Consider the following 13259-nt stretch of genomic DNA (forward strand, 5'->3'; position numbering starts at 1 on the left):
CATTGTCGAAATATTTGGGGGCTAAGTGGAAATAACCCTTATTTTAAAATCATTCTCGAATATGAATACAATCTACCGCCACAAACTTTTATAATGAGTAGCTCTGACTAGTGGGCATGCAACGGTTACAAAATTTGAAAAAGCATAAAGTAACGATCAATCAAAACTTGTCATTTTTAAAAAAATGTCATAAGACAACGCTCTTACTTGAAGAATTTTAAATCTATATGCAAGCACAATTAATTAAATTCATAACTTTGCATCTTCTTTCTTTTGCCGTCTCACTGCACTCACATCAAGTTCCAAAGACACCATGAAAATGATAAAAGCCATGAAGAAGCTCAAGTTCTGGTCAAGAAAGAAGAGAAAAAAGAAGCATAATTACGAGCCTTACACCTACTACCACCCCCCTGCTCCTGCTCCAACATACCATCAATATTATTGCTGCCCCAACAGCTCTGCACCTCAGCCCCAGCCTCAGCCCTCGGCACCGCCCTTGCCTCCGTGGCTCGACTACAATCAACCCCATGACCTTGCGTTTGCAAGTGCAGCCGAATCCCAGTACTCATCACATGAAATTGTCGTCGAAACAAGCTCTGTATTAAGTGCTCCAGCATTGCCTAGTGACAGTGGTAGTTCTTGCTCCTATCAGCAGTACATGGTTCCAAATCCTGTGTACGGATTGCCTGTTGTGAAAGCAACACGAAGCGAAAAATCTGCTGGGATTTTTGGGTGTGTTTTCGGATTTGGTGCTAATTTGATTCGCTGCTTCTGTCCTTGTTTTCGCATTCGAGAAGTTTAATCATCAATATGCTTGGTGCTATAATTTATGTATGAAAATAAAGAAAAATCAAGAATGTGTATGCTTGATTTGTATCGCTTTCTCCTTTTTTTTTTTCAACTATATATATTATATTCATTTTTTTAATCTCTATTCTCTTCCCAATTTTTTGTCCTCAAATTAATGTGTTAAATTTTAGATTTTCAATTTCAAGTTTTTAATATATGGGACGTGTAATGTAAAGTTCAAACAATATGGAGTGAATCACTCAAAAGGAGAAAAAACAAAGAAAAGCCCTTAAAAACCAGTAGAAAACTGAGAAAAAGCAAAATAATTAAAAGTTGGGATATCCATCGTACTTGAAGTCCCGTTAGGTAGAAATCCTCAAAACAAAGATTATAATCAGTTTTTTCATAGCAGTGAGAGAGGAAAGGATAGTTTATGAATATTTTTTCAAAAAAAATTCAAATATTAAAATAAAGTTCAAAATAAATAAAAGATGAAGAAGCCAGCCAAGGCTTGACTTTTGAGTAACTGAGGTAGGTAAAAATTTTCATAGTGGCATTAGGGTGGTTTCCCCTCTGGCAAATCCAAAAAGTCGAAATACTCTAAAGTCCTCACAGGGTCACGACTTTTTAATCGAAAACCCTTCTGCCTGGAAGCAGGTCTGTATGGATAAAGCTCAGAAAGATCAGCCCTGGAATAATAAGGAAATGAAGTTCCACACCTGAGAACAAATGAACAATGCAGTGAAAGGAGAAGGAAAAAAAGGAAAAATAAAATATGTGGCTAAGTAAGTAATCATTTTTACAGTAGTAATTTAGAATTATATATTCACAATAGGGTCACAAAGCAAGCGAGAATTTTCGATGGTCACAATAAGATAAAATAAACTATTAAATCAACATTCAAAAGTATATACTTGAATCAAATGAACCCTGAGATATCAGGCTCCTTGTCAACTAGAAAGTGACATTTTGAAGGAGAAACTTGAAGTGTGTGTGTGTGTGTGTATCTATATTTTCTTCCTTTATGATTATTGAATGTTCTTATACTGAATTTTCTTAACCTTACATGCTACACATCATAATCTATCTTAAATTAAACCTAATCGAAGCACACAAAATCAGCCTGCAATATTGTTAGCCCCATATTCAGAATAAGAACAACAAAACTGAAAGATAAATAAATCCAATAAATTAATTTGAGTACTGCAACATAAAACTAACCGGCATATAATTATGTTGCAACCGCGAAACTTTTCGACATAATACCCACAATTAGGACACCTCTTCCATTTCATTTCCACAGCTAATTTCTTCAACTTGATGTCATCATTCTCGTTCTCATTCAAGTTCTGAAAATCTTCACACTTCATATCTGTATGCCAAGGAACCTTACACTTGGCACAAAACATTCTGTTACAATGAGGACATGTTCATTCCTTTATAGCCATCCCTGATCCTCCATCATCAATCAAAAGGGCAGAGCAATCTTTGAAAGGGCAATAGAACTTATGATCCCCAGGAATCACAGCCTCACACAAAGCATTGCCCTATCTGTGAAACACTTGTTGCGGGAGTATATTGCGACAGTACTCGGGATCTAACACGCCTTGGCAGCCGGTTACCGGGCAGCCGATTGTTGTAATGCTTTCTTGCAACTTTGAGGCCACGTACTTAATTATGCAGTCGGTACAATATGAATGAGAGCAACCCTTGATTCTAAAGGACTCATTGGGCGACTTGGATTCCACGCAGATCTCACAAACAAAAGAAGGGTCGTTTTTATGGGAATCTGAAGGCTGCCCGTTTTCAGCCACTGAATGATTTGAAAAAGGGTTTCTTTCTTTTACCTAAAGGGGTGTTGTGAGGCAAAAGGTTGAGTACGTGCAAGTCGTCGTCGTCGTCGAAGTAGTCATCAAGATTAATGAAGATTTGAGAAGCTTTGATAGGGCCCCTCTGGTCATCAATGTGTTGCCCAACTGAAATCGCACTTCTCTTTCTTTTGCCCTTTTGCGAAGTTGATTTAATGAAGATTTCGTCTTCTTCTTCAAGGTCTAAAACCTCAATCTGGGCAATCTTCTGTGCCTTCATTTTTTTGGCCTCACTCTTACGGTGATCAAACCCTATATGTAGGTTTTGCGTGACACTGGGACGGGTTAAAGCATATATATTTATCCAAATGTATTGGCTTTGGGTCGATTTAAAATAGATTAGATGAGTATCCAAAATAAATATGGAGAGAGTGTAGATTGAGTTTAAGATCTGGATTTATATTCATATTCAATTATAAGTCTTTTAATTTTAATTTATTTTTAAAAGTTCTAGCCATCTATTGTTCACTATTTCTACAATCAAATTAAATTTAAACCTAACTGACTAAGGGTACGTGACTAACTGACTACATTACATGTTTGGCAAATTTTTCAGTTCACATTGTGGTATAACATAATACACTATAATGCGGATAATTCCACGATAAATAAATCTAAGGATGGGTTGGGATTGAGTAATACGACACTGTTTAAATTTTTTTTTTTTGCATTTCTTTAATTAAAATAATAATAAATAAATAACAATATATAATATTAAATAATCTTATAAACTCAAATAATCTTAAAATATTAATTTAATATACATATTAAAATAAAAATATTATTTATATAATACAGTCCATATTACATCAACTATAATATTGCATTACAACTTAACATAATATAATGAAAATATGCAGTACAACCTAATGCAATACAATACAATGTGTCATACGGATTCTAAAATCAAAATCAAACTTATAAGATAAAATATTCATCCCTTTTATATGAAATTTAAATTTTTAAATTTTATTTGAGTTTAATTATATTTTTTAGTTGCTATTAGGAGCTTAGCCTTATAGTCCCATCAGACTCATTTCTCCTTCTCAATATATATTTCCTATATATTTGAATGAAAGTTGTCTTTTCTCCCACTAGTTTGTCAGTGGAGCTGACTTCTCCTCCGCTAACTTGTGAATGAAGCTACTATTTCCCTAAATTTCTAAGAAATTTACTAACATTGAGCAATTTGTAAGGGATAAATTCTGGGGTGCATTGTAGTAGTACTGAGGTAGAGATAGTTCTTATTAAAATTCTAATTGTAAACATCTCAGTTTTATTGAATCCCAAAAAAAAAAAAAAAAAAAAATTGACAGCGAACATTTTAATTTTAATTTTGGGATATTATCATTTTCCCACCAAAAGTATTCTGACACATCATGTCAGTACCACGGTTTGGTAAAACCATCAATTTACCACCAAAAGTTTAAACTGTTAGCATTTTCCCACCATTCCGTTAAAACTCAGTTAATATGTAACAAAAAATTCATAAAAGGTCAATTTTACCCCTGGAGCGTAAAATAATAAAGTGTTACAGCCTAATACTTTTACCATATTTCTTATTTTAAAATTTTATCTTTTTATTTTATAATTTTTTAAAGTATTGAAAGATTAATAGCCCATATTTTTAATACATATTCAATTTATTTATTCTATATTAAATATATATTAGATAGCAAAAAGATATTATTTACATTTTATCAATTTTCCATGTGTTTAAAAATTTTTACATGATATTACATTTTTGTTCTTACAACGTCCCTCAGTCAAACTAAATTAGTGGATTAAATTTTAAAAATTTTAAAGGAAATGAGTTATATAAATAAATATTTAAAAACTTTTGGCTTTTATGATTTTATAATAAACAGTAAGGACTGTAGTGTTAATAACCAATAGAATGCATCTAAACCGTTGAATAGTTGGGCTATTAGATCTATTGGCCGAATAAAAAAGGACAAACTCGAGAAATGGAGGGAGAATGAGAGAGCGAACAAAATCAAATAAGTTATTTTTTTAATAAAAAATTTAATTCGTAAAAAGCTTGACAGTGGGAGATGTAGCTGGTTCGCAGAGGCAACAAGCTTGACAGTGGCATGATGAACAGAGGAAGAAGACAGTTGCGGTTGAGTTTGGGAATGAGGGGCTGAGTTTGAGATAAATGAAGGGGAGATAAGTTTGAATAAAAGAGGATTAAGTGCGAGAGGGGAGTTTGAGAAAAATTAGGATAGAGATTTGGGGGAGAAGATTAGGGGTTTCAAATAAACTAACCCATTCTTACAATGACACAGAAACTGAGAGAAAGAGAGATGGAAACCCCATTCAGATTTTGAAATAATGACGGAGACATGAGTAGCTTAAGCCAAAATATAATTTTAAAATAATCTATAATTAGTCCAGCATGTTGTCCTTTAACTCTTGAACATGCTCTTCATTCTTAAAAAAATATCATATTCTAAAATTAACTTTCAACTTTTTAAAATTACTTTCGACCATCTCAAAAATAATTTCAAATGAAACCCTTAATCTAATTTTAAAAAAAAATAGTAAAAAGTAGTGGAAATTTTATTAACATAAGTAAAAAAATATGAACAAAATAATTTGTTCTTCGAAACTCGAATAGATTCGAGGCATATCCTGCCCAAAACCAAATGATGCATCAAGATCTGTTCTTTGAAAAAAAAAAAAAATTAATTTGTGAATATATACTTGCGTGTTTTACTTTCAAAAAATGATAAAATAATTTCAGCCCTTGGATGCATCTAACGGCTGAAATCACAAGTCCGGATAAATCTCAATATTTGGGAGACCGCACTAAAGTCTATTAATTGTTCCCAAACATTTACAGTCAATTTTAAAATTTATAATACTTTCAAAAATAAATTTTATCAAATATTTAATTATTACTGTTTATAACTGAATGTATGCTTTGAAAATTAAGAACAAACGCAACAATTACATAAAAAGTGAAAATCATTATATGTATACGATAATATGTCATCAATGGCTCTGTAACTTGTGAGCAGGATTCGATTTGAAACTCTTGTACCTTATTTGTTAGTGATATCGAAAGCAGAGCACAGAAGCAGAGTATGACTGACTGCAGCTGATTAGCTCATAAAAGCTGACTTGGCAAGTTAGTTATCCAGCTCACCTGAATTGTTGAGTTGGTTCAAGCTTGCTATATAAACGTGTATCTTGTACTCAGATGTTAAGTTGAAGAAATATTAATAAAGTTACAGATTCATTTCAATTTCTCTTTCATTTTTCTTAAGCTTTCTAATTAACCAAAGAACTCTTTTCTATAGTTTTGTCATGGTATCAGAGCCACGGATGACGAATATAAATCAAAATAATCTTTCCTTCAGCTTTGTTACACCAGTCAAGCTAGATCAGAATAATTTCATTCTTTGGCGCACGCAAGTTCTTACAACTGTGAAAGGAAATGGCTTGGAAGGTTTCATTAATGGCGATAACAAATGTCCAGAACAGTTTCTCATTTCTGAGAGTGATATTGAGAGTGTAGTATCAACTGGAAGCTCAAGATCTATAAATTCTGACTTTGTAGCATGGATGAAGACAAATCAGCTACTGCTGAGTTGGATGATGTCATCGATCCAGCAAAATCTGCTCTCTACAGTGATCGATTGTACAACATCTAAGCAACTCTGGGAGACTCTTACTGGTATGTTTATCTCCCAATCTCAGGCTCGAATTCAAACATTAAGAATGCAAATCCAAACCATTAAGAAAGGTTCAATGCATATGGCTGACTATTTTGCTAAAGTCAAACGAATAGCAGATACTTTAGCTTTAGCTGGTAAACCAGTAGAGTTAAGTGATTTGATTATGCATGTCCTGACTGGTCTTGACTCATCTGACTATGAATCCTTAGTGACTGCTGTCTTGGCTAGAGGTGATAAGATAACACTGGATGAATTATACTCCTTGTTGTTGAATCATGAAATTAGAATTGAACAGAAGAGAGGGAAAATTACTAGTGATGTAATGCATAATATGACAGCTAATGTTGCTCAAAGAAACACATATTCTGGTAAAAATAATGGTGGTTTTCAAAAGAATTATGGAGGAAATTTTGGAAATGGAAACAGTTCAGGGTTTGGTGGTTTTAATGGTGGTGCTTCTGGTAATAGTTCTGGACAATTCAACAATGGAAATAACTTCTCTGATGTTGTTTGTCAAATATGCTACATACCTGGACATGGAGCTTATAAGTGCAGAAACAGATACAACTCATCATTTGTTCCTCAGAAAAACTATGGTAGAGGCAACTTTAATAGTGGTTTTAGACCTCCTGGACAATTTGGAAGAGGAAGATTTTTTAATGGTGGTGGTAGAGGCCCTGGACAATTTAACAACAATTATAATTCACCAAGAGGTTTTGGTTTTCAAGGTGGTTCTGGTTTTCAGGGTAACATAGTGCATGCAGAAAATTCCTTTGGCACTCCATCTGCATTTTACTCTTTTACTCCTGGTTCATCAACATATGCTCCAACTGAAACCCCTGACAATAGTGGTCAATACAATACCTCTACTTCATCATCTCTGCCTCCTTCAAATCAAAATGTGTCCCCTGAGCTTGTTGAGGATCCCTCATGGTACTTTGACAGTGGAGCAACAAACCACATCACTAATGATTTAGGTAAACTTCTTCATTCACAAGCTTATACTGGTGAGGAAAAATTATTTGTTGGCAATGGAAATGCATTGGTTATTAATCATATAGGATCAGCAATGCTTACAACTTCAACTTCAAAACCTTTATTGCTTAATCATGTCCTTTATGTACCAAACATAACCAAAAACTTGCTTAGTATTTCAAAACTTGTGGCTGATAATTTTGTTGTTGTTGAATTTCTTGATAATTCATGCTTTGTCAAGGCCAGGGACACAGGAATAACTTTACTTGAAGGTGTTGCTAAGGGTGGCTTGTATCAAGTCAAAAACATCTTTTCTCAGTTTTCTCAATCAACTCAGTCAGCTCTTTTCAACTCAGACAGTTTCAATAAACCTGAATCTCTTTTTGCTTCTTGTGCTATGTCTCATGTCAATAAACCAGAAGTTGTAAAAACCTCTGAACCAAGTCTTCAGTCTGTTTTTTCTGCAGTTGCACTGCAATCAGTCAGTATGGATGTTTTTCATAGGAGACTTGGGCATCCAGCACCTTATGTTCTCAAAACAACATTCAAAGCTTGTAATGATTCTGCTGTTTTTAATAAGATTGAAAAATTGTCTTTCTGTAATGCTTGTCAATATGGCAAAAATCACATGCTTCACTTCAATTCAGTAGAAACCAAAACAACATTACCTCTACAGCTGATCTATGCTGATCTTTGGGGGCCTTCTCACATTTCTTCTACTCAGGGATACAAATACTATCTCTCTATCCTTGATGACTTTAGTAGGTTTACATGGATATTTCCCTTATCTGCAAAATCAGATGCCATTGAAGTTTTCTCAAACTTTAAACTCTTCATAGAAAACCATTTGCAGCATAAAATTAAAACTGTTCAAACTGACTGGGGAGGGGAATTCAGAACCTTTACCTCTTTACTCAAAGCTTCTGGCATACATTTTAGACACCCCTGCCCACATATACATCACCAAAATGGGAGAATTGAAAGGAAACACAGACACATAGTTGACATTGGCTTAACCCTACTGTTGTGCAAATTTTAATGTACTCGCAAGCGCACGAATCTATTGTAGTATAGACTAATGGTGACGAGTGTCGATCCCACGAGGAGGTGGATTTTAATTGTGTAGAATTAATTTTGTAAATGGGTGATTGGATTTATGGTGGAAATGATTTGGAATATGCTAAAACTTAAATTAAAATGGTGAGAATAAATTCTAAAATTGGTATTGAAATGGCGAGAATAAATTGACGAGAATTATATTGAAATGACGTACTTGGGTATCTGGATCCGTATCAACATGCATCATGGGCTAAATAATCCGTATTAATGTCAATTAAATCATGAGGGGGGAATCCACACCTCATGAACAACGCTCTAATCAATATGGTGCTAAGGGCTTATCGTGCCAAATAATAATAACCTTATACTAGAGAGCCGGTGTAACCAAGGCGGTACTAGACAAGATTAGTATTATTTGTCGACGAGAAGTCAAAACATCCACAAAAACTAGAGGGGAAGAGAAAGTAAATTTACCAAATTAAGCCCATGACACATGTTGAGACTTCACCTTCAACCCAAGCTTGAAAGAAAATTAGCCACTCATAATTGAACTAGGGGCAAAATGGGAATTTATTAAAATACATAGAAAATACAAGATGGAGAGAGAATTACAGAAAATGGATCCCAAAAATGGATTCAGAGATATCAAATTAGGGGGGGGAGGCCCCCTTTTTATAGATACATGGAGTAAATCATGGCCATCGGATTAAAAACAGTTTGGACGCTCAGGATTGCGCCACGTCATCAGTCAACAGTCCACGGTTTGACCACGCGGATGAACAGTAACACGGTTTGACCCGACTTTGAACAGTAACGCGGTTTGACCCGGATGAACAGTAACGCGGTTTGGTTGAAAATAATCCTGTGTGATGCATGCACCGTACGCGAGATTTTTCGTCCACTGATATGCTGCCACGTCACCATCAACAGTACATAAGAATTTTAGTCCAACAGGATCGTGACACCTCATCAGTCAATGCCACATCATCGGTCAATGCCACGTCATCATCCGTCTATGTGAACAGTGTCGTGAACAGTAACGTATACAGTACCGTACACGTGAATAGTACCGTACATGTGAATAGTGCCATTTTTCCTTTTATGCTCCTCCTAAGGTTTTCGACCGTCCTGAGTTTAAAAGTGATGTCCGTTTTGCCGTCTGATCTCTCCTTTATTGTGAAATGACTATAATGCCCCTAAAATACATAAAATACTTAATTAAAATAAAACACATGTAATTAAATCACAAGAAGGTTAAATATATAAAAGTAAGGGTTGTTAGTAAGACTTAAAATGTAAAATGACGGTTTTCTCCTTTATAAATATGCATTTTCTAATACTCAACACACCCCCCAACCAGCTTATTGCTAGTCCCTAGCAAATAAAGCGAAAACAAAATTCAAATTCAAAATAATTTTTTTTTTTTTGTTTTAATAGAAACACTCGTATTTATTCCATCAGATTAATGATAACACTCAAATAAAAGTATAAGCATTATCTCCAGTCTAAAGCAACATCACACCCACATCAACCATCCACATGAATTAGCCCAGTAGACTTTGTTTTAGCTACTCTCAAGAATGACATGTCAAACCCCAAAATCTCACTGGAAGTAGTGACACTCTCACAAATAAATTAATCCCAATAAAAATAGTCACTCCAATGAATGGTAATTGAGAGAGAAAATAATAAAGAAGTGATATCACATGCTCTCACCAAGATGAAATAAATATGCCCTCAGCTTAGAAATAATACGATCTCAAGTCAAATAAAATGTTAGTCAACCCACTTTATTTATCTTTTTTTTTTTTTTTAATTATGCATCACTACATCTTTTTAGCCCATATAACTAGCTTCTACTTCAAACTATAGTTCCCTAAAATCAAGAAGGACTTTTATTAGGATGAAACGTAGGCTAAAGACATGGCTAACAAAGAAGGAAAATAAGGAAAACAAAGTGTATGTTTGAGAAAAATGCAGAGAAATTTTTTTTTTTTTTTTTTTTGGAAGTTGCAAGGTGGATTTCACCTATTTTTATTCTTTTGAAACAACAACTTTTGTTTTTGTTTTTGTTTTTGTTTTTATTTTTATTATTTTTTTATTTTTTTATTTTTTTTATTTTTTTTATTTTTTTTTTTTGGCACAACTTCACTGAACAACATAATTATTTACATTTTCTCAAACATAAATAGGTGATGGAACTTATAAGACATCGGGTAATACTCCAAATCGGAGTGGGTCAAGATGATAAGTTGACAAAGAAAATATATATATATTTTTTTTAAAGGCTCAAAAGGGTTAACTATGGATATTTAATAAAAGGGATGGCTAGAAAGGCTCAAACGGATCAAAGATGGCCTTTCCATCGTCTTTTAGGGCTCTAAATAACCTTCCATATCTACTAGTTAGATGGGCCTCCAAATGTAGCAACACACTCTTTTTTCTTTTTTTTTTTATTTTACAATTTTTTTTTTAGGGTTAACTCAAAAGTAATTTAGAGATCGTGTATAAAATAATAAACTGCTAAGCTGTATAAAGAGTGGGCAAAAGGGTTATTCTCCAAGAAAAATAATAGGCTCAAAAACTCACTTGGTACTTATTATGACATGTTCATTCCTTCAAGCAACTCATATATGTCTCCGACATCAACATGTAGAGTAGCAAACATAATGTAACATCACTTAAGACCAAAGATAATACAAATACTAAAATTTAAAATTAATCATGTCACCCAATGTTAAAACAAATCACACAAATTTTTTTTTTTTTAAACAACATTCTACCCCCCAACCTATTCTAAACATGAAAGGAAAATATGCATGCAGAAATGTGAAAATGATGCATAAAAACTAATTAGAAAAGTTACACGTAAAATGATAGAAAACGAAAATGATTTTTTTTTTTTTTTAAAGAAGAAGATGCGTTTCTAGAGGAAATACACTCCATATTCAGCCATCTTCGACTCAAAAGTTGGAAAATGTATATTTATAGAGGAGAAATTAAAAAGAAGAAAAATAAACATAAACACATAATAAAGAAAAAGAAAATGTCTGAATTTTTTTTTTTTATAAACGATGAAGATGCGTTTCTAGAGTCACTACACTCCATATTCAGCCATCTTCAACACAAAAAGTTAGCAACAGTTAGTTTCTACAATAAAAATTAGTAAAAACTTAACCAAAATTCTACAATTGTCGACTATTCCCTCCCCCCAACCAGAACGAAACATTGTCCTCAATGTTTGAAAGGAAAGAAGTAGAGTTTAGAAGACATCACCTGGGTGGTGCAACACAGAAGAAAATATTTATAGGCGGAGAGTTAAATCTAATTTGTACTTCTTACTGCTGCTACTGTTACCATCATTATTTGGACGCTCCAACACGAAGGTCCAGGGGTCTGGCTCCGGTCTATAAGCTTGTAACAGATCAAGTAGCTCATTAGCAGTGTGAGCACAAATAAAAAGTTTTTTCACATTAGCGGGAATGAAATAGTTTTTTATTGCATGGTTAAGAAATGCGATAAAGCCATCATAAAAGTTATTGACATTTAACAAACCGATGGGTTTCTGGTGAATGTGTAGATGGGCCCAAGATGCTAGTGTCATAAGTACCTCTAGTGTTGCAAGATCTCCTGGAAGGAAAATAAAAGCATCAGCATAATTAAGCATTTCAGTTATTCTTTCTTGCATACCTGAGACGACTAACTCTTCTCCAGTTGATGAGTCAGACGAACTGCCCAATGGTTTTAGGACTCTTGGGATGATGCCTAACACTTGACTTCCTCTGATAAAAGCTGCTTCTGAGACCATTTTTGATAACCCTCGATTACCTCCTCCATACACCAAGTGTAATTTTCTCGCTGCTATGCTTCGACCAAGATCTATGGCTGCCTCAACGAACTCTTTATGTTTGCCATAGGTAAATCCAGAAAGCACACAAATGTTCTTGAATTGTCTATTGGGAGTAGCTGCCATTGTGATACTTCTCGAAAACAATTTGTGAGTGCTTGACAAAAAAGAAATCACATTTAAGAGTCTCGGTGATAGTGGGTCATGGTTGTGTATGAGGTAATATGTTAGTGTCAAATAACGCGTAAAGCACGTGGCTCGCAAGTCAAAAAGAAAACAGTAAAAAGGAAAAAGCAAACAGTAATAAAATTATTAAAGACAATAATGCAAACAATAAGACAATAGTGAAATAAAATAACAATAAAGTAAAAGGATATTTACAGGTAGTTGCGACTGTGGCTCACATCTTCCTCTGGTTTTACGTCCAGAAACGGCTTGAACGCCCTCTATGGGTCGAGGATAGGCTTCCTATCCAGTTTTCTTATAAACTGGCAAACAGGGTCGTTTATAGTCAGATTCCCGAGACTATATCGTGCATGCTCTTTCTGGAATAATGGCCATAACTGGAGAATCGCTCCTTGCACATATCCACTGGGATGCGTTTCAAGAGACAAAAGGATATCATCCAATGACTCCTTATTCAAGCCATCCTTAATGAATTGAATCTTATCTTCCCTATTATCAGACACCATTCCTAAAGAACATGGGTTTTTATTGCAACTCATTCTGGCACACTTATGACAAGCAACAGAAATTCTTCGAGCTCGTCGTTTTCTTGCATAATTTCCTTTACCACAACCAGGCATGAATGCAATAAATTTTGGAGGTAACTCACCTGCTGATCGTACTTTAGCCTCGATTAACCAACGGATGTCAGCAGGTATGTTATTCCTCATGAGTAATCGCATGCGTTCGGACCGAGCTTTATAAATCGTAAGGAGGGCATTCTGAGGAAGTGAAGGGAATCGCTTGTGAAGCTTCGCTAGAATCTCGTTTCTGTCCATACCTTCGCCTCAGAATATCAGTTATTATGGGAAA

General features: G+C 34.4%; 2 protein-coding genes across 2 annotated transcripts; one reads left to right on the top strand and one right to left on the bottom strand.

The window, feature by feature from the left end:
- Window positions 1-173: 173 nt before the first annotated feature.
- Window positions 174-928, top strand: LOC102617827 (uncharacterized). The gene has a single exon (XM_006470758.4). The coding sequence runs from the start codon at window positions 314-316 to the stop codon at window positions 800-802; it is 489 nt and encodes a 162-aa protein (XP_006470821.2). The 5' UTR covers window positions 174-313; the 3' UTR covers window positions 803-928.
- Window positions 929-1127: 199 nt separating this feature from the next.
- On the bottom strand, window positions 1128-2867 carry LOC102626958 (E3 ubiquitin-protein ligase RSL1-like). Its single transcript, XM_006470871.2, has 2 exons — window positions 2011-2867; window positions 1128-1508 (listed from the first exon to the last, which is right to left on the bottom strand). Exons 1-2 carry the CDS (start codon window positions 2196-2198, stop codon window positions 1346-1348), a joined length of 351 nt encoding a protein of 116 aa, XP_006470934.2. The 5' UTR covers window positions 2199-2867; the 3' UTR covers window positions 1128-1345.
- Between the last annotated feature and the right edge of the window lie 10392 nt (window positions 2868-13259).

This window comes from Citrus sinensis, chromosome 5 (assembly GCF_022201045.2).
Source record: "Citrus sinensis cultivar Valencia sweet orange chromosome 5, DVS_A1.0, whole genome shotgun sequence".
NCBI classification, from domain to species: Eukaryota; Viridiplantae; Streptophyta; class Magnoliopsida; order Sapindales; family Rutaceae; genus Citrus; species Citrus sinensis.

What these genes read in the sequence shown, in the direction of transcription:
- LOC102617827 (XM_006470758.4), top strand. Translation starts at nt 314, where the DNA reads ATGAAAATGATAAAAGCCATGAAGAAGCTCAAGTTCTGGTCAAGAAAG.
- LOC102626958 (XM_006470871.2), bottom strand. Translation starts at nt 2,198, where the DNA reads ATGTTTTGTGCCAAGTGTAAGGTTCCTTGGCATACAGATATGAAGTGT. An exon ending in TGCAACATAATTATATGCCG is followed by an intron (nt 1,509 to 2,010) that starts GTTAGTTTTATG and finishes ATTTGTTCTCAG; the next exon opens with GTGTGGAACTTCATTTCCTT.